Raw genomic sequence first — 24,735 nt, forward strand, 5'->3', positions numbered from 1 at the left:
ACATGCACGCACACGCACACACAGTGCACACACACGCACACACAGTGCACGCACACAGAGTGCACACACACAGTGCACACACACAGTGCACACACACATGCACGCACACGCACACACAGTGCACACACACGCACACACAGTGCACGCACACACAGTGCACGCACACACAGTGCACACACACAGTGCACACACACATGCACGCACACGCACACACAGTGCACACACACGCACACACAGTGCACGCACACACAGTGCACGCACACAGTGCACACACACATGCACACACACAGTGCATGCACACGCACACACAGTGCACACACACGCACACACAGTGCACACACACGCACACACAGTGTACGCACAGTGCACACACACAGTGCACACACACATGCATGCACATGCACACACAGTGCACACACACACAGTGCACACACAGTGCACACACACATGCACGCACACGCACACACAGTGCACGCACACACAGTGCACACACAGTGCACACACACAGTGCACACACACATGCACGCACACGCACACACAGTGCACGCACACACAGTGCACACACAGTGCACACACACATGCACGCACACACACACACAGTGCACACACACTGCACACACACACGCACACACACACAGTGCACACACAGTGCACACACACATGCACGCCCACGCACACACAGTGCACACACACGCACACACAGTGCACACACAGTGCACACACAGTGCACGCACACACAATGCACACACACAGTGCACACACAGTGCACACACAGTGCACACACACGCACACACAGTGCACACACACGCACACACAGTGCACACACAGTGCACACACAGTGCACACACACAGTGCACACACACGCACACACAGTGCACGCACACGCACACACAGTGCACACACACGCACACACAGTGCACACACAGTGCACGCACACACAGTGCACACACACAGTGCACGCACACACAGTGCACACACACAGTGCACACACACACAGTGCACACACACACAGTGCACACACACAGTGCACACACAGTGCACACACACAGTGCACACACACACGCACCCCGGTCACACCCATACAGCAACCGCACGTCCGAGGCCCCGGGAACACGGGCGCTGCGCGGGAGCGCGCCCGGCTACCGCGGACACGCGCACGCACAAGGGGACGCAGCGGGAGGCGGAAGAGAAGGAGGAAGAGGAAGGGGCAGAGGTGGGGCAGTCCCCTGCCTTCCGGCGGCCCAGGCCGCTCACTCGGCTCGGTGCGGCGGGCCGGGGCCGGCGGCTCGGCCCTGCTGGCAGGTAAGAGCCGCCCGGCGCGGGAGGTGGGGGACGCGGGCCGGGGAGGCCCGGCGGGCTCCGGGCCTGCACCGACACACCGCTGGGCCCGAGTGCCAGGGTCGCTCGCACGCACGCACGCACGCACGCACGCACTTGGTGACCTCCCCGGCGAGCACACCCGGGCACGTCCGCGCAGAGCCCCGCACAGATCCACGCGCAGAGTTCAAAGGGCCTCTCCACAGCGCACGTTCACTCGAGGCAGCGCAGGGAAGCGCAGCAGCGGCTCCGGCAAGGCACGCCTCTGTAGCAGCTGCGCGGAGCCCCTGCGTGCGCGGCGAAACGCGTCCCGTGAGTACGGAACGCCTGCGGCCTGCCTGCGCACTAGAGCGCCCGACACAGCCGTCCTCACTGACCGCAGAACCGCGGAATGGTTTGGGTTGGAAGGGACCTTAAAGCTCATCCAGTTCCAACCCCTTGACACAGGCAGGGACAGCTTCCATCAGACCGCGTTGGTCAAAGCCCCGTCCAACCTGGCCTTGAACATTGCCAGGGATGGGGCAGCCACAGCTTCTCTGGGCAACCTGTGCCAGTGCCTCAGCACCCTCAGCTTTGTATCGACTGCTAAAAGTTAATCTGCCCCAGGCTTCAACCTGTCCACATGCTCAGACTGTTTATTCACAGTTTATTTACTTGTTCCTGGGACAGGACTCCTTAGAATCATAAATAGTTCCTCATCCTTGCTGAGGAAAGAGCTTGCAAACCCCAGGCTGAGCAGCCTTCTCCACATATATGCAAGCACATGGATGTGTGTTTACAGTGTCACACATGCATATATTTATAGAGTGGAGTCACATTCTTCCCTAGGCAAAAGACGTCGTACTCCTGCCAGCTCCTGTGGTATCACGTTTGGTTTCCTGTATCATCTTTGGCTTTCCCTGTACTTGCTGCCTTTAAACACAGAATACCAAAACTGCAGATAGTACTCCACGGTTTGCTCTTTATTTCTCAAGTTTTCACAGATGTTAAAAACCAGCTGATTTCTGAAGCTTTGAATGAAATGCAAATAATGGTCAGGTGCACCAAAATTGCCATGGGAATCCATGAACCAGGGAAAAATAGGGGAAAAATATAATGGAAGAAATGCCTCAAAGATTAGTCTTTAATTTCAAGCACGGGTATTTTGAGGTTTGTTTTGAATGCTTTGATGGTCCTTTAAGCAGCCTGGTCTAGTGGAAGGGCTTTGCCCATGGCAGGGGGGTTGGAACTGGATGAGCTTTAAATTCCCTTCCAACCCAAACCAGTCTGTGATTCTGTAGCTGCATGAGTATTATGCCAGGACAGATGCCTGTAACTATTTAAACTTCAATTTGCATGTGGGGATCTTAGGCTTATGAATCTGTTGTTTATTTTACAGTTCATGTGTTGCAGGCAAGTCTTATCCGTGTCTTTTTTCTCTTTTTCCCCACTAGATTTTTTTGTCATTCAGGAAGAAAAGTATCATTATGGGATGTTTTTATTGAATGGTCCTAGTGAAATGGCACTTAGGTGCATGCTTTCTGCATGTAAGAAATTCAAATAGTTCTGGTAACTGGAAAAAATCAGCTCACTATAAATAGGAATATGCCACCCTAAATTTAATGTTTGTGAAAAACTGGTAGAGTCAATTGATAACTTTAAATGTCTGATAAAGTAAGTCTAAAATTAAGGCACTGTTTTCACTTTGGAGCATGTCTGAATCAGTAGAACTTGAGCTTTAATGACAGTGAAGAAGCTTTAAAAATTAAGGTTACTGACATAATATCAGTGAATCCATTTAAGAGCAATTAGCAGCTGGACAGCTTCCACAGTGACTCTTGGAAAACAGAGAAATACATTGCTTGGGGCCAGTGCTATGAGAAGCAAGTTGCATGCTGGCTATGGAGAAGTTTTCAACCCTGGGAGATAAACCATATTTTCAAGTATAGTAATGGTTAATTTGTGAAGTTTAATGCCAAGGTGAAGACTTTGCATTGCAGTCTTACACTGTATGGCGAAGGCTTTGGAATTCCAAAACCTGCATTGAAGAGTCAGGCTGCAGATGTTGGAATGGCTGCTGAGAGACACTGCACAAATTGCCACTCCATTCACTCCATGATTAAGGTGATTCTGAATTCATGTGATTTAAATGAAACACTTTCCAAAGGTGATTACTGGAACCAGGAAGAAAGTCCTATCGTTAGATACCTCCTGAAAAAAAATCTGGACTGAACTTTAGAAGTGTGACATGCCTTTTTATTTGACAGCATGTTCTCCTCTTAACTATTGGCTTATCTTTCTGTACACAAAAACGTGTGTAAGAGTGGATACTCCTGTGAGGAGGAATGAACTACAAGTATGGGGTTCTTTAAAGGAGTCCAGGCTCTAATTTTAAATTACTGAAGATAACATCAACTCTTCATAAATTTTGCTGTCAGATTTTCTCTCCAGGTTAAAGCCCTCTGTTACTGTAAAATTACTGTTGTTTGCTCATTCTGTATAGTAACACCACTGCATCTTTTTGAAAGAGTAGTTTTAGGGGCTAGGGTTTACTGAACTGGAGCCAAGTCTTTCTAATGTAACTAGAAGTATTTGGCTGATGGGGGTAACTTGTTTTGTCTTCTTCACTGCCTCCTCAGAATGACTGCCTTTTGTGTGATGAAACTTCTGTGTCAAGCAACCAGAAACGAGCAGAGATACGCAAAAAGATTCTGCGGTACTCTTCTGACACAAACACAACAGAAGAGGATCTTTTCTCCATTCTGGATGGTGGTGTCTGACCCTACAAAGTCAACAGTGTTTGGACTTACACAGCCGTTTTGTACAGCTAAAAAATCTCCCAAGGAGCCAAAAACAGCATTTGGAAGCGTTGGGCGAAGAATTCCTTATCGGATATTGCACGTCATCAACCAGGATGGAGAGAGCTTAGGAAACATGCACCGAGCTGAGGCACTCAAACTTATGGATCAACATGATCTGAAACTAGTTCTTCTGCGTGAGAATGAAGAACCTCCTGTATATAGACTAATGACTGGGCAGCAGATTCATGAAGAACAGCTGAAACGTGCAGAGAAGAAAAAGTCAAGTGCAAAATCAGGTATGTGCATTATTGACACTGCAACACTGAGCACTTTGGCAAATGCTGCATTAGAAGTGGTTTCAGCAGATGAAATCCTCTTACTTGCATTTGTGTAAATCCAAAGCAATGTCACTTCAGTCCACGCTATTAAAGATTTGCAGTGGTGAAGATAACATTTTGGCTTAGACTAGTCTTCCATGGAGAAGCCTTCTGTTGCCTTCTCAGGATTTACTATCTTGGCACCTTCTGGCTTTAAAAAAAATACTTATGTTTAAGTGAATACAACTGGACTCTGGTTCCATGAGCCTCACTGAATTCCTGTTCCTTTGAGGCATAAAGTGACAGGCAGTTTTTACAAACTGAGCAACAGATACACTTATATAATTACAAAGTTTTGTCACCGGTAGTCACAAAACATTCTTTCCCCAGCTTACTGTGAGGAAGACAAAGTCTGGAGCCCCTTCTTGTACAGAGGAAGAGAACAACTTTTATACTGAATGCTTCTCAGGTCTCAGCTGTTTATAAGTAAGCCTGCTCCAGCAGTTTAAAAAACTAAGTTTGGCAAGTAGGTTTTAGAAAGGGTGTCTGACCTTATACCCTCTTCTCTTATCCTCAGGCTGACAAAGGTATCAGTGCTGTGGGTAGAGTTTCGATTTTAGAGGAGAGCACTATTATGGTAGTGACTTTTTCTGTTCAAGAAGCTACAAAAAGATTGTTCACATGGTAACTACTTCAGAGAAATCTTTAAGGAGGAAGAGAGCACAAATGAAATGTAATTCAAGGCATCACACTTTCAGTTGAATATTGTGCTTCACCATTCAAGAAAACGGGTTTCAGATTAAGAGGGCTGTAACTTCAGAGCTTTTACATTCAACCGTACTATGTGCAGAATGTAGAGTTTGCACACTGGGTCTTTAAATCCAGATCCAGCACTTAGCTGTTTATCTGTTAGACCTGCATTGTGGGTGGTATGAACAAAACTGTAATTAAAATAAAAAATACTTAAAGCCTTCTGATCCTGAAGAAACTTCCCTGTATGCTTCAAACATGCACTCAGCCTCCCAATTACAGCGGTGAGTGCGAGATATCAAGTAGCCACCTTCCAAGGTGGGAGTGGTGCCTGCTGTGACAATGAGATTTAGATGCTCTGTGTATGAGAAAGCAGCACAGGGCAGGGGAGTTAAGCAGATCAAGCACCATAAGCTGTTGAAAGACAGCAAAGGTTTGTCAGATGTTAAGCCAATACAGTTTTAGTTCTGTTTTAAACAGAGATGGTTCGGAAGGAGTTGTCCTTTTCTTCAGCTATTGCCAAGAACGACTTAGACACCAAGACTAAACAGATAGCCCAGTGGATCGAAAAGAAATACCAAGTTAAAATTACCATCCGGCAAGCGAAAGATAGCCATACAGACATGGTAAGTGCACTTCTGAAAGCTGAACCAACCAGTTTCATTACATAACTGTACTTGTATTAATTTGCCCTATTCAGTACTGTTTTAATATATCATGTACTGCTAAAAATAAGTGAAGGTCTGTGTCCCATTAAAGGAATGGCTGTCCCACCTTCAACTGCTTCTGTTCAAACACTGCAGTTCTAGGAAAGTAGTCCCATAGAGACATGTCAAACACCATGCTTTAATAATGCAGTTACAATGCTAGCTTTGACAGCAGAGTCTAAGCAGTTCCTACTCCTTTGCAGCCCCATCTTATTAACTGTGCTGGTGAAATTTCCTTGCCACTGCCCTAAGCCAGGTCACTCACTGAAAAGTTTAGTAGTAAGGTTTAAAAAAACTCTGCTGGTATTTTAGCTGGATTATTTCACTAATCTAACTGTTGTTCTGAAGGTGCATTTGTGCAATGGTGGCTAATGTTAGTTGCCCACTGCTGTGTGAAAAACTACTGGGATGGTGTTCCAAGACTGGCAAAGTAAACATCTATAAATAAGTTGGGGAGCTGGTGGCAACTTACTCATGAGTATAACTGCAGGGCCTTGAGACTTGTTTCCACTGTCATTTGCGCAAGTGGCTTTTTTTGTAAAGATTCCATGTAAGAATTTGTTTTCTTTTTTCCTTTTAATATGTGCAGTGAATTAGGTTTCCCTGATGATCTTCTCTACTAAATTTCTGGAAGAAAATTGTGGTATCGATTCATCCAGAAGGAACAAAAACTTTTCATAGAAGTTGAATTCACAGGGAAAGAGTAACATGAGGAAGAACTGGATATCCAGATTTATGTCCTTATATTTAAAAGCTTGGTTGTGAGCTTAAGAGTTCAGCTTGTTACATGAATCCAGTGTGTATCAGTGCATTCAATACTACCAAGTTCTGCTGACCTTAGAACAATACTGCCCCTTAAGAGGAAAGCCCTGTAATAATATGGCCAAATCTAGTGGAAGAGGATGGTGGGGATGAGTCAGATGCAGTCCACTTTCATAGACTTCTTCAAACAGCAAAACCAGGATGAGTCAGGAAGTCAGCCTAAGTGTTAGGAAATGGCTTAATTCCTCTGGTAACCTTCCTAAACCTGCTAATGAGTGAAGAACAGATTAGGAAAGGACAAGCTTAACTGCTCAAACCAGGACCAGCAACTAGCTCATTTCAGCTAACAGCTAAAGGACAAGCAGGAGATCATGTCATTACAGACAGCCTGAAATATTTTTCACCTGTGTTTGTGCACTTAACCCTGGTTTTCTCCTTCTTTTTAGTTCATGCTTTTTGATCAGATTTTGGAGACTGTGTCTGAGAAAGCCACATACCTTTCCAAGCCAAAAATTACTAGAGAAGGAGTGAGTAGCTGTATTTTGAGACACATGTCTGACAAAGAGCTGAAAGCGTACCAGAAGATGGAAAAACAGAAAAACAGTACAGAAAAGAAAGACGAAGATCTGAAATCAAATGAGTTGCATCAGTGACTTTATAAAAAGGTAAAATCTCTTACTTAAAAACAAACACAACCCTATAAATATAATAAAATTATTGTTGAACTTTACATTGATTATTCCATGAAGAATCGTCTCAGTCCACCTTTACTGCAGAGTCAGAATTTCAACAGTTGGTATTTCACTTTCCGTGGGCTTATCCATTGTCTTGCTTTGTGTCACAACAGCATCCATCCCTGGTTGTGTTTTCGGAGGAATGTAGCCGCTCAGACGAGAGGCTAAGCTCCTCTTAGGACGAGAACGCTTTGTCTGGCAGAAATAAATGCATGATTAGCAACTTGACATATCCATGGAGCAAAGTCTACTAATGTGGTGGGGAAAGAAGACAATGCCAGCACTGCATCATTTAAAGGAGCTTCAGAATTAAGAATCTCCCAAATTAAGTAGACAGCTGGTCTGCTTTCCTGCATGAAGTCTTACTCTGAAACATGTAATATTTATTCTCCTCTGAAGTGACAGGGTATGGTTGAGAGTACTTTTTTCAAGAGTACAACTTACTTTCAAATTCAGCTTTTTCTTCTCAGGATCATGTACAACTGCGTGCCTTGCTAGGCTCTGCTACGGTTATAAGGAACAGGAAAAAAAGTTAGGTTTATCATTTCACATTATGTGATTCAGATTAGAACAGTGTAAAAAAAAAATAAATACATACCTTCATTGCAAATGTTCTTCCACAGCCTGGATAATTGCAGGAGAACGGTTTTTGCTCCTCGTGAAAAGAGAGGATATGGCTTTGAAGGTTAAATACAGTTGTGTAAGTTCTCCCACATCCTTCTTTTGGGCATCTGCAGACCTCCCTCTCGGCAGCGTGTACTTTTTGATGCCTCTTGAGATAATCTTTCCTTTTAAAAGTTCTGTTACACTCACTGCAAATGATTATGTCTGAGTAGGAGAGAGACAGGCAAAGTATAAATTAATAGCTTCTTACAGAAGCTCAGAATCAAACCTTAGTAGTGCTCTAAAACAATGCTAAAATCCACAAAAATTGCAAGGAGCTCAGATTGGAAGAGAATAATGCAGTATGAATTATCCAGATCCTAAATCCTACATTACTTTGTGATCAAGTTAATGAGAACTTGCACAAAGTTAGTACATTGAGCAGCATTCCATCAGTTAAAGGTCTAGCCAGAGCGACAACCATTTTACCAATAAAGCATTAGTATACAAGTTCATCTGGACACAATGACAAGTTTATGAAATTTCAGCATGAACTCCTCAAATTAGCAGTTTGGTTCCTGTTTGTATCAAAAGTTCAGTTCTGCTACATAATCATTTTGAGTTTACCTGCATGGCTTTCTTTATTATGTTTCAGAAGCTCCGACCAAGTTTTTCCCGTATATGAGCAGTCTTCTTTCTTGCATGCATAGCCTGTTGGACAGGACAGACATTTACAATCACAAAGATTTTGGCAAACAGAGTCCAGTTTTTCAAGGGGGGACTCCTCTTCCAGCATTTGAAAATTAAAGGCCGGTATTCCTCCTCCCATACTGCAACCAACCCAAATTAACACAAGAACATCCTGTCTTAAGAAAGGAACACAGTGCAAATCACAGCTTTTTGATACTCTACCTAGTCCCCTGGGTTTGTTGGGGTTTTTTCTAGCACTGGAAAGCTTGTTAGCTGTCAATCATACTGAAATAACAGACAGGAGTGTAACAGGATTAGCTCAAACATACATGACCAGCTCCTGACAATTCCACTTAAATACCTTTCACATAGGTACATTAATAACTTCAAACAATGCAAGTCTACATGGTTTTGCCAAGGCTCCATAGGAAATATGGTGCAGAACTGGTAATTGATCCTAACCTCTGGAAGTCTAGGCTAGAGTCTTCAACCATCAGCCCACCTCCAGAAGATGGATTATTGACAAGGAGGTACATTAGGAAAATAAGTTACTGAAGGCATCCCAAGCTCTGTTCAGCCTGACACAAGTAACCGAACAGTGCAACGCCTTGCAACTGTATCCGACGTGACTACTCAAAACAGGTGTTCTTGTTTGGTGTGACTGGACCACTAGGCCCAGAACACTTTTGTGCCTGTGAGCATCCTTGCCTATTCTCTGTACTGAAGAAGTCCTTTTTCCTTTGCTAAAATGAAACTGAAGCAAGAAGAAAAACTATTACCTTCATGTATCTTTTCATGCCGCTTTAGATGACTTGGGGTAGAAAAGCACTTTCCACATCCTTCACTATTACATCTAGGTATAAAATACACTGGTTTAATTTCTTTCACTGCATCCAAGTATTTTTTGCTCCTTAAGAACTATTAAAGTGGACAAAATAATACAAGTTTGCCTTTGCCTAAAGATCTGTTCTATGTGTCCTCCCCTGCCTTGTAAAAGTAAATTCCATAATACGTTTGTAATAGAGGACTCTGATCCCCTCGAGTGAAATTATAGTAGTTTCCATATATACAGCAAGTTAAGCTTTAGCTAAAGAATCAAGCCTTATATCGTCTCTACACAGCAGGCTCTTCAAAGATAAAAGACATAGAAAGCAGAGAGTTTAAGTGGTTTGTACAGATACAGCAGAGCAGCAGCAGAGCACCAACAGTATTTTTAGTGCCTGTCACACAGCTGTACTAGTGAACGTCACTTAAGTGGAACACTCCTGTTAAGTGTGTTCCACCTATAACAAACACAAGGCTAAACTTTGCTTTCATCAGATCTATACGGATGTGTCCTATAAAGAATGAAATCATAGACTCACAGCTTCTCAGATTGGTGTCCAAGCCTTTCACCTTTTTTAAGCTACTGCTCACTTGATTTCAGCCACATCACTTCTTTTTACTGAAAAACAGCTGCATTTTTCATTACCCTGCAAGCTCTTATGCTTGTATTTCAGACTCTGTGAACTAGAAGCTGGGGTGTCTTTTTGTTTATTTTTCCTGTGAACCTGTAATAAACCCATAGAAAACATCTGGAATGCTAAGAGTTACAGAGCACCAAGAAACAAAAAACCAGACTACTGAGCAAAGCACTTGCACAAGAAATGTACTTGCAGCCATGACTACAAATCCATTCCAGTTTTGGTTTTGCTGCTTTTGTAAATGCTACATTAATGAAAAGGTTGAGAAAAGTTTCCTGTTTTCATCTACAGTGTTTATGGAATTGTTAAAGTTCATTATTAAAATTATCCACCTACTTGAAGGGAGGCTCATTGGTGTGGTAACACTGATGAACTTTAAGTTGTTGATGCTTCCTGAAAGACGCGTTACAGCCCTCGAAGTCACACTATTTAGGAAATGAAGTTACCATTAGAGACCAAATAACGAAAGCCCAGTCCACATGTGTTTGCTGAAATCCCACAGTATTTGAACTCATGCAAGTACCGCATAATAACACGTTGAAGTATTTCACTAGATACACAAAAAGGAGCTTGTTTAGCCTCCACTTTGCAGTATCAAAGATAATTACTCACCACATACTGCCTTTTCCGATTCTGATGCTTGCGCTCAACGTGCTTCTTTAAGTTTGACTTTGTTCTGAATTTCTCATTGCAGCCATCAGCTGTGCACCTACGAATGAACTACATTATCATCACTCCCAAACAGTGATTTGTTTCATAGGCAGATACAGAAATTGCCGGACAAGAAGAATACACAAAGAGTAACTGAAACTCAACCCAAACATAAAAATTTGCCGTAACAACCCAGAAATACAGGCTAAGTTACAACCAAAAGCCACCAGAAGAGATACTTAATAAAGCATGCAGGAATTCCTAGCTCCTAATCCATGACATGCAGCTGTTAAAAGCTTAGTAATAACTGTCCTTCCTTCTTTTAATTCTGCATTCTAATGAGAGACCTGCCCGTTCCTATTACGGCTCACAGCCAGATAGGAGGCTTTAGGCTGCTGTTTCCCACAGCTCTCACCCTGTGCGCGCACTGTTAGGCAGCCCCCATGGTGCCAGTGCTAGGCATGCATAGCACGCACACATCAGTTTCAACTCCACTTCCGTCAGGACTAGCATAATCCGTTTGAAGACGTAAAAAGCGCGACCTTACTCGAACGGCTTCTCCCCGGTGTGCACAAGAATGTGTCGAGCGCGGTGGAAGTCTCTGGTGAAGCCTTTACCGCAGCCATCGTAAGGGCAGACATACGGCCTCTGAGGAGGAGGGAGGGCCGGTCAGAAGCGGCACACCATTCCTACGGGACTCGGCTGCTCCGGGAGGCTCCTTCAGCAGCACACACCCCGCCCGTGCGGTTCCGGGTACCGCCGGCGGTGAACCGGCCCGGCCCGGCCCGCCCGCCGCCAGCCTGTCCGGCGCCAGCCGCCCCGCTCGCGGCTCACCTGTCCCGTGTGCCGGCAGAGGTGCGCGTCCAGCCTCCAGCCCTTGGTAAAGGAAGAGCCGCAGCCCGGGAACGAGCAGATGAACGGGCGGAAGCGGGCCGCGCTCCCCAACGGCCCCTCTCCGGCCATGCAGCGCGGCACGTGACAGCGCGCCGGCCGCGGGGCGGGGCGCATGCGCGGCCGGCCGGGCGGGCTGTGAGGCTGTGGCGGCGGTCCGACGGGGCGGTCGGTGGGGCGCTTCTGGCGCGGTGCTGTGAGGGTCGGGGCCGCCTCATCCGAGAGCGCCATCCGAGCAGCCTGGAGCCGGGGTGCCCTGTGTTACCTCCTGCGCCAGCACAGCCCCCGCTGCTGCCCGGTGTGGGGCCCTCTCGGGCGCCGGAGGACAGCTGGTGGTGCAGGGGTCCAAAAGGCCGCACTCGGGGTCCTTCCACCCCGCAGCCGTACAGGGGTTCAGGGATGTATGGCCCTGCCGTCTCCCCGAGAAGCACTGCAGGTGCCAGGTTAGATCCTTGCCAGTTGTGGTTTGAGTCCCTGCGGTGCCAGGGAAGAGGAGGGGTTTGCATCATGCTGGTTAGCCCCTGGTCTGGGCTGGAGGAGTATCGTGGACCCGGGTGTCAGCTTCTGCTGTGCACTCTCTACCGTCAGCACCCAAATTCGCGGGTTTGCAGCACAGGCCATGTCTTGGCTGTCTGGGATCCTGTGGCAGAGGTGACCTGTCCGCCTGGCCTGTGGTCATGCTGTATCCCCAAGGTGCCTGAGGTCCTACTGTGGGGACTCACTGAGCTGAAGGGCCCTGAACCTCTGTGGTACCTGACTTGCTGGGCTGCAGTGTCACATCATCTGCTCTGCTTTGCATTGTATGAGTCGTCACCTGAGCTTTATTTTAGAAGACATTTCCCCATCTGCTGCAATTCTTCCCACAGCATGAGTGTGAGGGACAGGGGGAGAAAGCTGGAACAGGACTGTGACAAGGGAACCGTCCCGAGGAGAAAATCTCCTATTCCTCCTTCTTCATTTGTGTCCCGAGTGGTGGGAAAGCCTGAAGAGATGGCGGTGCTTGGAGCAGCCTAGGGAAACAGGGCGGGAAGGTTGGCTGGAATAAGGAGCATGAATCGAGTGTATGGGGAGTGGATGGGAGAAGGGACACAGGAAGTGTGGTGGCAGGAGTGCTGAAGGATGCTACACAGTGCACTGCGTGGAGGGAAGCTGCTAGCAGTGTGAAGAGTTCGTGCTGGGCCAGAAGCAGTTTCCTGTGGCCCTAGGGGAAGTCTCATCTTGCTCATCTGTAGCAGGAGTGAGGGGAGGGCTGATCAGTCAGTGAGACCCTCACAAAGCAATGGCAACAAATCACCTTATTTTTGGGAGGGAGGTCAGTCTGAAAGGATACCCACTTCTAACCAAAAAGAAGAAAAGGTTGCTACACTTTTTTGTCTCAATTGCAATAAAGAATACCTGAAATTTAAAAAATAAGCTTACAGTCTTCCTTACTGAGACTTTGCCTGTGAAAACATGGTTTTGCCTCAGGGCTCTAGCACAGGTGAGGAAATAGCATGCAAGGGATAAAACTTTGGAAAATGTCACTGCTGGCTACACAGAGGACAGATACTCAGCACGCAGGGTTAGCTCTATGCGACGCCAGTTAGAGATTACAGCAGGGTCCTCTGGGAATTTTAATCTTAGTTTGGAAATATATAAATAGAGGCTGACTCCAGGCCCGAGGGATTCTCACTGGGCTGTGCTGCTGATGTCTTCTCTGGCTGACTACGGAGGGAGAATACTGATGAGTCCCCTAGTAGGGCTGGAAAGAGCAGTAGGTTCCCTTTCACATTTGATCTTATCGTTTTCCAGTGTGGGAGGTGGAGGGTAAACCTGAGAAGCAAACACATACAGTGGAGAAGAGTTAAGTCTGAAGATGTACATTTCCAACACAAGGCCCTCACTACTACTGACAAATTTTAATAATCTGTAAGCTGAAAGGGAGGAAAACCCCAAGAAAGCTGAAGTAGTTCATTCCCTCAAGAAAAAAAACACACAACTCCCTCACACACACAAAACCCCACAGGGTAGTAAATCCCTCAGACGCTGATTAAAACTATTCCTTTAAGCTGGCAGGATCTACCCAGAATTAAATATCAATCCAGCAAAGACTGTACATAGTGCCATGAATACTCATTTTCCTCTGAAGAATTGCTGAGTGAATGGGACATGTATCTTTTCTGACCAAAGGCTGTTTCATTCTGCCATCCCATTATTCTGCTGTAAAGCAAAGTCATATTTACGTTGCCTCCAAGAAAAGTAATTTCTCTATATGCAGCACTTTACTGAAGTCCCCAGATCTTATGTTTATGAACATTACACAGACATTGAACACACATGTCTTAAAAAGAAATTAAAGGCTTTCTTCTTTACAGAGTCAGTGGAGAAATGGTGTTGAGTATCTCAATAAAGCTGGCAATAGTTGTCAGGAAACTTCCTGCAGCTTGTGGAGGAGTTCCTCGGTTATGCACAGTGAACTGTCACACAGAAAGTAAGATGGAAGTGGAGTAAAGCAAAGAAGTAATTCTAGCATTTCTTATAAAGATGAAACTTGGAGCTTCTTTTAGTAGAAATGGGTGGTGTGTGCTGGAAACCTGTGCTGGTATGGTACGTAATAGCTCCAGTGATTACTTGATTGTGAAAGCAGTAGTGTAATTTTCCACTCCCAGGTAAGACAATTCATCTTTCTAGGAAGAGACCTTTTTTTTGTATACCAGCAGTGTATTAGATCCTCTCTCACTAAGAAAGTGAACATTTAGCTGGATATGGCTTCTTTCCTTCTTGTCAACAGATACCTCGAAGCACAAAACCAAGAAAGGGTTGGGTTTTTTTGGTAGCTGTTCATCTTTGCACAGTTGAAAAGGGAATAGATTGTTGTCTGTTTGCCTGTTTCCAAGACTGTAAGGAAGCTGCAGTAGCAATATTTGAAAAGATAAAAACCAATGTACCATAGTCAAATGTTTTGACCTTGACAGTGTATTGATGTTTGCAGCCAATGATGCTAATGTGAATTCAAGGCATGATTTTTCCTGGAAAGTTCATGGGAAATCAGAACAAGTATTTCCTTCCCCATATTTGTTCAGCCCACATACAGCATACTGCAGGAAACGGTGTTGCAAATAATGTGTTACTTGGCTATAAAAGCTATCCAAGGTTTCAGGATTGCAGTTGATACTCCATTTTGGTAATGTCGAATATGTAGGAATGTTTAGGCATGTACCCACAGGATGATTATTTTAATTGTTTTCCTTTGAAAGGATGTCAAGATATTATCCACATACTGGGATTCGTGGAATACGTTTATCCTGGAAGACGCTTAGTGTGGATGCCTTCTTGGAACTGCTGTGTCTTTCAAGGCTGACAAACGAGTGCATCTCCTCAGTTTTATGCCAATGCATTATTTTAAAGGTAGCTTACACAAAATGAAATTGTTCTCAAAGCTTTTAGACTTGACTGAATGCATCTTGTGTCTTCTTGGATTAGAGCACAAATACTGTATAGTAAGTGGTCAGTAAAGCTCACACTTGAGGAGCCTGGTGTTGAGAAATTCTCTACATCCTAACTTAAATTATAGTCTGTGAAAATTCTTAAAAATTGTAGAATTAACTACTTTTGTGTGTCCAAAATGCAGCAGGGAAAATAACATTTCTTTGGGTAAACAGCTTTGGGGATATTGAAGAAACTTGAGAAACTTATTAAATGTTATGTTAACCTGAGCTCTAAAATAATTTTTACTTTTTAATTCTAAAAATTGTTGTAAATTTTAAAAATATTATTTGACTAAAACGCATTACAAGGCATCCAACTTGCTTAGTACCTTTTGAAATAGTAAATTTTTAGTTGTTCTGAATTATGCGTTTATGTACTGCAGAAATATACCACTTAGGGGGCAAAAAAAGGCATGCTGCATGATAGGAAATGCGTATGTCCCTAACACAGTCCTTAAAATGACGTGATGCATTTGTTTACTGAGCAGTCATCCCTTCTTCCCACCAAGAAGTCAGTCTCCCTCGTGTTGTCCCACATGCTGCAGACAAAAGTGTTGCTTGATACCAGACTTGAAGTCCTAGCTCATAGAACAGCCGGGGTTGGATGGCACCTAAAAAGATCATAGAGTCCAACCTGCCATGGGAAAAGGAGCCTAGGTAAGATTATCTACCACCATGTCCAGTTGTGTCTTGTAAGATGTCAGTGCAGGGGAGGGGATAGAAAAGACTCTTAAGCATTCTCAGCCCAGGGGATTACTATAAACAGAAATGAGAGAAGACCAAAATGTGAGAAGTAATCAAGAGGAAGCTGGCTGCTTTCCTTGTTGTGGTGAATGTGGATGGAAGAGAAGGGCCCTGGTGGTTGTTTTGAGAAGGATCAGCCCAGCTACACTGGAAGTGCTTCCTGCATCTACTGACTGTATTACTGCTCTAATGTTTTCTACTTTTCCCCAGCTCCAGCCTACTTGCAAGGTTAGATGGACCCCGATGCCCCCAGCCCTCTTTTCCTTCTCACAACAGCTTTATGCTTTCCTTCATCAGAGCATGGGCTCTTCCTCTTTTCCTAAATCAGAAGCTTGTCCCACAGCTAAGGGAGACTAGATGAAGCATGTGTGAATTACGCAAACTGGATGCCGGAGGTGAACTGCAGTAGGATAATGTTTCTTTTATCTCTCTGTTTACAGAATTATAGCTGGCTTGTAATAGTGCCAGTGTCCTCAGGAGCCCTTTCTAGGGATTTCTGGGAACCACATAAACATGTTAGGAAGAGGATGGAGTTAATCAGTTGGGCTTTCCTGCTGCTATATTCAGCCTAGCAAGCCGCCTCCAACAGATGTTTCTGCTTTTAGGCCACAAGGAACATTATTGACTGGCTTTTCCTGTGTTCAAGGAGCATGTAAAGCTTTCAAAGACTTGTTTTCCGTAAGAGCATTTTCTTGTCAGGTGATGTTTTTCTATCTTGGGCATAGTGCATTCTAATGAGTCTCTCAGCAGACTGGTCCCCCAAGAGAAGAAAGAGGAAATCTGCATTACCTGATTTTCTCTCGGGTCTGTGGGAGGCACAGGCTGTAGGTGGTGGTGAAGTTGCCCAGCAGAGCTGTGTGGAGCAGCACCCAGAGCCCTCTGCTCCCCACAATCCGCTATTTTGACTGCCTGTTCTGAGTAAAATTTCCTTCATGTCATACAAACCAGGTAAGAGCTGAGTCCCAGGTGTTCCTTGCAGTTTAGAGGCCAGTCAGTTAATATCACTGTCGTGGTATTGTATCTATCTCTACCCGTCTCCTGTGGCCTGCATGAAAAGAAGGGAAAAACCTGACTGTGAGCTGACTCCCATGAGCTCTTTCTGGGTGGGATGGGGGAGAGGAGGGCTTGGGCACAGCCCCTCCATGGGCTGTGGGGTGATGGAGGAGCCTTATTCTGGAAAGCACCTCCTCCCCATCCCGTTCCTGCTCTTGCCTCGGTGCATTCACCCTGGAGGATTTGCCTACCCTAGCATCCAGCTCACCCAGCCGTTAGACAGGATCAGACAAGACCAGGTTAAACCAAAATGCCCCCAGGTCTCCATTTCACCATCGCAGTGCCTGAAGTGAGCAAAGTTACTTCTTCACGACTCTGGGAAGGAGCTGCCTGCCCGCAGGATGTTGATGGGATTATAGGTCCTCTGTGGCTTATGGCAATTTTCAGAAGGAACACAACCAGCATTATGTCTGCCCTGCAAATGATGCCTTTCCTAATCAGTCACAACTATTTGTGTGCACAGCACTGGCCTCTCAAGGCATCGCATTACATGGGTCAATAAGGACAGCAGTTACCTATCTATCCAAATCTGCAGGTGCAAAATGATGCCTGCAGCTATCTGGGGCCATAAAAACAAGGCATCCTCCTAAGGTGGGTTGCAACAGAAGCTGCCACATAGTAGTTGTAGGAGTCCTTCCTCTCCCGCAGGGCGCTTCTCCAGCACATAGCCTGTTCATGTGGAAGGAGGAGAAATGCAATTTCACCCATCCCCTCCCGGCAGCAGTGGCTAGGAGGGATGGTTATTTTAGTGACTGTAACATTACTGTAATAATTGCTGCTTTGCCAGACAGCGTTATTAGTCTGTCAGTGATGCGTTAGACAGCAACACTTGTCTCAAATGCCTGCTAATTATCTAAACAAGCAAATTTGCTTCCTTTCCCACCATGGTCACTAGTGTCTTGTATCATTCATGCAGCTGAAGCTATGATCTTGCAAATACCTCTGCAAGTGGTTGTCATTATAAGAGTTGTCTCCTAGAAGCACAGAGGCTGATGATGTGAGAAAGAGATGCTGGACTAGTTCCCCAGGGCCTGATTCAAATCCTTTGGAAATCAGTAGAGATGCTCCCAATCTTTCATGGCTTTGGATTATGTCTTCAGATAGCAACTTTTTTGCAGGCAGGAATTTTGCTTCAAACATCTCTTGAATACACTTGAGAGATCTGGCAGCTGATAAAATACTCAGCCTTAAGCCAGTACAGCCAGTGGAGCCTCTGAATGTATTGTATTTCTTTCGAACATACAGTTTTTCTCCTGGGGAAAGCAACAATGTGATATGCTTTCTTGTGCAGAGTCAGACCTGCAGTAGCTTTTTAGTTACCCAAAGACGACCAAAACCTGAATATGTGGCTTTCAGTGTAAATCATTGAGGCTGCAGACACACACAGGGCTTCGTGCATGCCCTCTGCCCACTGCACTGCCAGGGTTTGCCTAGTCTTCACCTCCCCTGTACTCGTCCTGTGCTTGCGCAGGTACCAGCATCCTCTCCTTTGAACACCAGTGCTGGCAGAGCAGCGGACTGTTGGTGAACAAGGAATCTGGGAAGCATCATCCCACCAATCTGAGTCATCTCAGGGGTGTGCTGGGAGCCAGCCCTTCTTTGTCTCCCACCTAATGAAGGTGCAAAGAAGAGGAAGTTCCTGGCTCTCCACCAGCCTGTACTTGAGTTAAATGCTTGGCAGCCACCCAAATTCCTCTCTTTTTGGTTCATATCTGCACAGAGGTTGGAATTCAATGGCTGCTGGAGGAGTCTGAGACAAGAAAATCAGAACTTCTCCCCGAGGTCACCATTTCACACCAATCTCAGACCATGAGGTATCTCACAACACTGTTCATTCTACTCAGGGAAGTTATCAAGAACATAATGAAAGCCATCATCAAAACTCAGGTGAATTTTTCCCCTCCTGAAGATGTAACTTTCTGGCTGCGCCTGGTGGCCCTACAAGCTCATTTGGGGCCGTAAAAAGAAAGGCGTGAGCATTTAGTGAAAGCAGATAGAGCCATCTAGTGACAAGAGAAATGCGTTCTTCGTTTCATGCTGCGAAAGACCTTCACAAGCCCCCAGAAACCTGTGCTGACCACCAGGCATGGGCAGCCCCTTTCCCAGTGGTGAGCCTCATGAGGCTCACACCGCCAGAGCTTTGCATGGTCCTTACGAAGCTTTCTGGAGCAGGGGTGGCAGCATTGATGGGTGGTCGTTGGCAAGGTTTTGGTTTGGGAAGAGCCTGTGGTGCCTCAAAGGCAGCTCAGGGGCCAGGCACTGGCAGAGCTTCTTGTGTTTGTTGGGATACTGTTTTCCTCAGGCTGGTTTTGAGCTGCTTTAGCCAAACAAGTAAAACTGCAGGACAGGGGAGATGCTTCACAGAAACAAACAAAGAAACAATTAACTTGTTTCAGAATATGCGTTAATTTATATATATACACACATATATATAACCCAATTATTAATGGATTCTAGAAATTGTGTCCTTCTAAGTGAGGAAATACTTCTGCATGACAAAAACAAAAAGTCAAAAACTCCAAAACTTCCCTAATTTTATATCACTAACATATTGAAAAACATTTAATTTCTTGGCAAATGAAGCATTATTTCTTCTTCCTTTTCCTTCTCTCAGTCTAGCACATTCGTTCTCTCCTCTGAAGAATTCACACAACTCAGCTGTTATCAGTCTAGCTAATTACATTACTGCACTTCCCAGCAAATTAAGATGCAAAGCCTGCCTTTTTACAGTAAACTCCTCAAAGAAAGGGATAATGAGGTTACTTAGCAGGTTTTGTTCCTTGGGTAATTTCCATGCACTCCTTAGCTTATAAAGTGGGAGATAAGGTAGCCACCATAGCTTTTATGTTTGCCTTCCAAGCATCATCCAGGTCTCCTAGCACTTCTGAGAAAGAAGGGATTCTCCTGCTGGAAGCCCAGAGGTGAGCCCATTAGCTCCAGGGTGGAGAAAGACCAAAGGCAGCTCTGGCCCTACCTGTGCTGCAAGCAAAGCCAAGACCCAGACCGCTTGCATGCTTTAGATTGTAACCATGCTGCTCAGGAGGGACACCCAGGGCAAAGCAGTTGTGTTCCAACCACAGAGCCCTGAAGCTTAGATCTTCTTCTTGCCCCATGAGGCTCCACCATGGCCCAAAAAGGCAGGATTGTCACCTTGTTCCAGGAACTGAAACCATTTCAAAGCACCTGAAATGGGGCTGGGCTTCATGGTAGTCCACTGGTAGCCCTCATAGCACAGGGGTGAATGTAGCAGTGGGAATGTGGCATGAGGCTGTCCGAAGATGCAAGGCTGGGACCACCACTTCAGGTCTGCAGTGAGCAGGATGGTTGCTGTCAGCATCACCTTGGCTTGGGGCAAGCAGAGACAGACTGAACGCTACCGAGCTGTGCTGGGAGTGAGAAGGACTTGAACTGCAGTTCTGTGGTGAAGTTCCAGCTGCAAAGTTTGGTTTGACTCAGAATGGAAACAAACCCAACACTGTCTGCACCACAAAACACACAAAAGCAAAACAAATCTGTTTGTCTGGATTCACCTCTATCTTCTGGGTTTTCTTGTGGAAATAAAGCCCAAAATTTTCCTTTCATTGTTCCCACAGGAAGGTTTTCTTTCTATCAGATGGTATAGCTCTTTGGACATTTTCTACTTGATGATTTGCTCATACCTGCAGTCTCGGCCAGGAACTCAGCGCTAGCATCCGGGTTGTTTGGCACATCCCTAATTAAACCAAGGTGAATTGAGTGGATATAATGAGCTACCAGAGGAAAAGGGCTTGGAAGGAGAACAAGGACAATGCAGTCATCAAAGGAACAAAAATGCTTTTGTTTAGGCTTATAATTTAAAACAAGAATTCCCTGCAACTCTTACCTGATTACGGTCAATCTCTACCACACTTACCTTTGTTCATTTTGCTATGCATTCTTCTTCCCAGATCCTCTCAGCTCCCTTTGGCCATTTGCGGGTGAAAAATTCACCCACATTTTGTGCCTATTCGTAAATCTGGATGCTAAGATCTGGGGCAAGAGGCTGTGCTACATGCTTGTCCAGCACTTGGCACAGTATGGTTTCCAGTCTTTCACTGGGCTCTTACCCAGTGCAAGTGCTGCAGCAGCACATGGTTCTCCCTTACCCTCTCATCTGAAGGTGTTGCTCTGGTCATGGTTAATCAAGTATGAACCTGGGAGTGACAAATTAGTTCACTCAAGTCACTTTAATCGCTTTCCAGTTGGGTACAAAGCCTGTAGCTGGCTCACAGCGCTGGCTGTGACACATAGCCAGGGTCAACCTTTAATTTAATGGCCTAGTTCTGAATGCATTTAAACAGAAAGCTCTCTGTCAAGACCTAGTCCACCAGCCCTTCAAGGGCTGGAAGCTGGACAAACATATGCTGTGCTTTCTGCGAAGGACTCCAAGCTAAACAGCTTTCTGTTGAATTTGAAAAGCTTCCATCTCTCCAGCACAGTAAAGAGAAAAAATGAAGCCTTTCCTCAGCCGTGCTTCAGGCTGATGAACCTAACATTTTCCACAGTTCTACCTCAAATCTATTAATAAGTCTGTGACTACAGCTAACTTGCATGGTAAGTCATGGGGTTCTCTGCCACTCCTCTCTGTTCCATCTTCTCTGCCCACCTGCAAGCTGTTGCTCTGTCCCATGAGGAGCAACAGCCACCCCTGTGATGGGTGTCATGCCAACTCTCTTAAATATACCTTGTCTGCCTCAGAGGAGACAGCCTGAGCCTCAGCCTGCTGCAACAGATTTTCTGTATAGGGGTGTATGGGGCTGAGTCATTCAACTCAAGTCTTCTTTCCTCATTAAGAGAACTAACCATCTTTATAGCTTTTAACTGTAATTAGCACATCTGGACCACCTCCTTTCTCTCTTTCATCTCACCTTTTGGCCATGCTGCCCCTCATCCTGCCTGCTGCCTTCGCCTGTGCCATCTGAAAATGCACTTCTCTGTGAGGACTCAGTGCCCATCAGAATGGACCAACGCTCTCTGCAGCTCCAATGGAAAGTGTCAGACACTCGTCCAGCTGTGTGCTGTGATCAGATTTGCAGGCAGAAGAAGGGATTGAACCAATTAGCTAATGATATGCAGGGGGAGTTAGTTAAATCATTAAGCATTCATTTAGAGGTATGTTTGTGTGTCTGCTGTACTCTGAAAGCACTGTGCGCAGAGATGTGTTGGGACTGTTTGCAGTCGCCCTTGTCAAACTACCTGTCAGATGAGTGCATTTATTTGTTTTCTGGGGTTTGGTACGTTGGCTGGCCAGCAGCTTGCAGCTCTACCCCACACTTGAAACAGTCCTGCGAAATAGGTGCCTGGTCCCTAATTAGAGGTATGAAAGAGCAAGATTTTGGAGCCCAGCACAAACTCCTTTGTTCAGAAACTCTCTTAGCAGAGTCAGCTGTTTTCAAGGAACAAATGATGATAACTGATTCTTGGGATGTGACTGTCTGACTGTGCCACTGAGCCCAGGGCAGCCACACCAGTACAAGCCAGCTTAAGCAGAAGAGGCTCTATAGGCTGTAACAATGGACTCTTACGTATACCCCATCCCCCATGCAACTTCTGAAGCTCGTAGGTGGTTTCACTGAAGTTTTATGACATCAACAAGGGAAAACAACTTTGGGAACTCGCATTGCCCAGCAAGACACAGCCTGCAGCATGTTTTTTATGGCCAAGAACATGCAGCGCCCCTGGCTTCATTTCCTCACTGCTCACAGCAGTCCCCCTTTATGGCAGGGTTGTGCCCCACAGCGTGCAGCGCAGCATCGTGGGCTCAGACGTAGTGAAGCAAATGACTGGGGCAGCAGAGAGCTGGGATTTGAAAACCTACATGAATTAAAAAACAAGGGTAATCTGGGCTAGATAATGACTGCTGGCTTGCTCTTACAGCCAGCATCGAGGCACATACCCATTACCTGGGCAGGGCACCATGAGTGTGGAGCTGGAACCATGGGCAAGCACAGAAACACCATGGTCTTACAGCTTCCAGTGCTTGAGCTAATGTGTTCTGGGCCAGCTTGGTAATCTCTGCCCAGCACTGCCCTTTGTGGTCCTGTCCTTGGGGCCATTGCAAAAGTCACAGTCTGCAGAGGCATAAAAAACTGCTGTCACTGCTATCACTAATGTCAGGTTTCCTGGGCTGCTAGCCAAGTGGTTCTCCTTGTTAGCAGGTACTTTCTAATGCAGCATTCCTGCTTGCACCAAAAAGAAGAGAAATATGTTTTCAAAGAAAGGGATTCATTCGTAAAAGTCACGGAGATTGGTACAGGACCTAATGGCAGGATCTGGTGTACAAAGCATGCAGTAAGGGCGATTGGTAACGAAAACACAGCATTCTGGAGGAGAAGGTAGGACCCTACTGTTCTGGAAATAATGCAAGAGCCTCAGAAACACGTGTCAGAGCTTCTGTTCTCCCGAGGTGGTTGAACATTAACAAAGGCTACATTAGTGGCAGTGCTGTGTTGCTGGCAGGAGCAGGTCTGATGCTTACTGCAGCGGTCCTTCCCCTTCTCCCAGACTCCACCGGTGTCTCACTTTAGCTTGCAGTGGCAGGTAGGCTGCAAGCCTCTGCTCTTGCCCTCACTCCTCAGGATGGTTCCATCAGGTAAACCCCAGGCCAGTGTAGATGCCTGCCATCCGTGTCAGAAGAAATCTGTATGGAGCACACCTGATCTCTCCTGAAAGAAGAGATTGCTGTGGCTGAGCTCAGCTTCCCTGAGCAGGGATTTCTGTGAGCTATGATACTTTTTTTGCCTCCAGCCTTTACTGAAATTGGCTGTTCCCCATGCATTTTAGCCCAGGTTTTACTAGCAAATGAGGTTTGGTTTTGCAGACATGCTGTCTATCCCATGAGGTTTTTGCCTTGCTTGTTCACAGGCAAAGAAGGAACTGTTTGTTGTACAAGACAAGCAGCAGCTTGTAGTTTCATTATTAATTATTTACCAGAGAAAGAAAACTTCCCCATCTGGGAACATTTTATTTTCTCTGTGGACAGGAGATGCTGGGGTAATGAATGGCCACTCATGACATGAGAATGCAGGAGTGACAGTGGCTGGACAAAGATGCATCCATTGATACGAAATCATCAGAAATCACTTGCCCATGCAGGGAACCTGACCACTGCCCTTCTAGTGATCAGGATCACACACTGCAGGGAGACAGCCTGGCAGCTACTGATGGCACTGCCCAATAATGTCCGTTCAGCTCTTAATTAAAACAAGCTTGACTAGCCTGGATATTCAAAAGTTTTCCATCCACTGCCATCTTGAACTTGCCCTGCCTGGGCTCTAAGTTCATAGGTAACTTGGTAAAAGCTTGAGCCAGTCCCAGTGAAACCCTCCTTAGCTCCATTACACTGCAAAACCCCAGGCACAGAGCGCGGTGCACAAGCTCCTTGATGATCTCATGCTGCCCATCTTTCCCATTTCTTCTGTGTGTCAAGACGGGAGGACTTTGTTCTCAGTCAGCATTAATTCTGATCCCTTGGTGGCAGTGGGAGGATGCTGGGTGCAGCTGGGACGAGCTGCATTTCCGTGCAGGCACCTTAGCACACGGCCACTTTTTGCACAACATTTTTGGTGTAAAAACTCTTGGGAAATGGCTTTTCTTCTGTCACAAGAGCACAGAGGGACCGCAGTACGTGGCTTTGGCCACATCTTCCACTGCTGTAAATAGTCACAAGCTCATTGCACCACCTGAGATACATACTTCCTTCTGCACACTCACCTTAAACCTCTTGTCATATGGTGGGAGCTCACATCGGAGAGTAAAACCAGCCAGCCCCAGGCAGAAGCATCATGT

General features: G+C 45.8%; 2 protein-coding genes across 5 annotated transcripts; one reads left to right on the top strand and one right to left on the bottom strand.

Moving 5' to 3' along the window:
• Positions 1 to 1,184: 1,184 nt before the first annotated feature.
• MTIF3 (mitochondrial translational initiation factor 3) lies at positions 1,185 to 7,363 on the top strand. 3 transcript variants are annotated; one of them, XM_065678479.1, is made up of 5 exons: positions 1,185 to 1,302; positions 2,751 to 3,420; positions 3,936 to 4,393; positions 5,645 to 5,790; positions 7,080 to 7,363. In XM_065678479.1, exons 3-5 carry the CDS (start codon positions 3,937 to 3,939, stop codon positions 7,284 to 7,286), a joined length of 810 nt encoding a protein of 269 aa, XP_065534551.1. In that variant the 5' UTR covers positions 1,185 to 1,302; positions 2,751 to 3,420; position 3,936; the 3' UTR covers positions 7,287 to 7,363. The 3 variants fall into 3 exon arrangements, with proteins under 3 accessions (XP_065534551.1, XP_065534552.1, XP_065534550.1); XM_065678480.1 differs by having other exon boundaries at positions 3,297 to 3,420; XM_065678478.1 differs by lacking the exon at positions 2,751 to 3,420 and having other exon boundaries at positions 1,186 to 1,302.
• Positions 7,261 to 11,764, bottom strand: GTF3A (general transcription factor IIIA). 2 transcript variants are annotated; one of them, XM_065678477.1, is made up of 9 exons: positions 11,609 to 11,764; positions 11,322 to 11,422; positions 10,736 to 10,832; positions 10,460 to 10,548; positions 9,440 to 9,513; positions 8,598 to 8,681; positions 7,966 to 8,195; positions 7,812 to 7,868; positions 7,261 to 7,562 (listed from the first exon to the last, which is right to left on the bottom strand). In XM_065678477.1, the coding sequence occupies exons 1-9, from the start codon at positions 11,735 to 11,737 to the stop codon at positions 7,401 to 7,403; spliced, it is 1,023 nt and encodes a 340-aa protein (XP_065534549.1). In that variant the 5' UTR covers positions 11,738 to 11,764; the 3' UTR covers positions 7,261 to 7,400. The 2 variants fall into 2 exon arrangements, with proteins under 2 accessions (XP_065534549.1, XP_065534548.1); XM_065678476.1 differs by having other exon boundaries at positions 7,812 to 7,871.
• Positions 11,765 to 24,735: the final 12,971 nt, after the last annotated feature.

This window comes from Lathamus discolor, chromosome 4 (assembly GCF_037157495.1).
Source record: "Lathamus discolor isolate bLatDis1 chromosome 4, bLatDis1.hap1, whole genome shotgun sequence".
Classification (NCBI taxonomy): Eukaryota; Metazoa; Chordata; class Aves; order Psittaciformes; family Psittacidae; genus Lathamus; species Lathamus discolor.

Coding starts and splice junctions, on each gene's coding strand:
- GTF3A (XM_065678476.1), bottom strand. CDS start 11,737: ATGGCCGGAGAGGGGCCGTTGGGGAGCGCGGCCCGCTTCCGCCCGTTC. Junction 11,423..11,608: donor TCTGCCGGCACACGGGACAG/GTGAGCCGCGAG, acceptor CCTCCTCCTCAG/AGGCCGTATGTCTGCCCTTA. Junction 10,549..10,735: donor ATCGGAAAAGGCAGTATGTG/GTGAGTAATTAT, acceptor TTTCCTAAATAG/TGTGACTTCGAGGGCTGTAA.
- MTIF3 (XM_065678479.1), top strand. CDS start 3,937: ATGACTGCCTTTTGTGTGATGAAACTTCTGTGTCAAGCAACCAGAAAC. Junction 4,394..5,644: donor AAAGTCAAGTGCAAAATCAG/GTATGTGCATTA, acceptor TGTTTTAAACAG/AGATGGTTCGGAAGGAGTTG. Junction 5,791..7,079: donor AAGATAGCCATACAGACATG/GTAAGTGCACTT, acceptor CCTTCTTTTTAG/TTCATGCTTTTTGATCAGAT.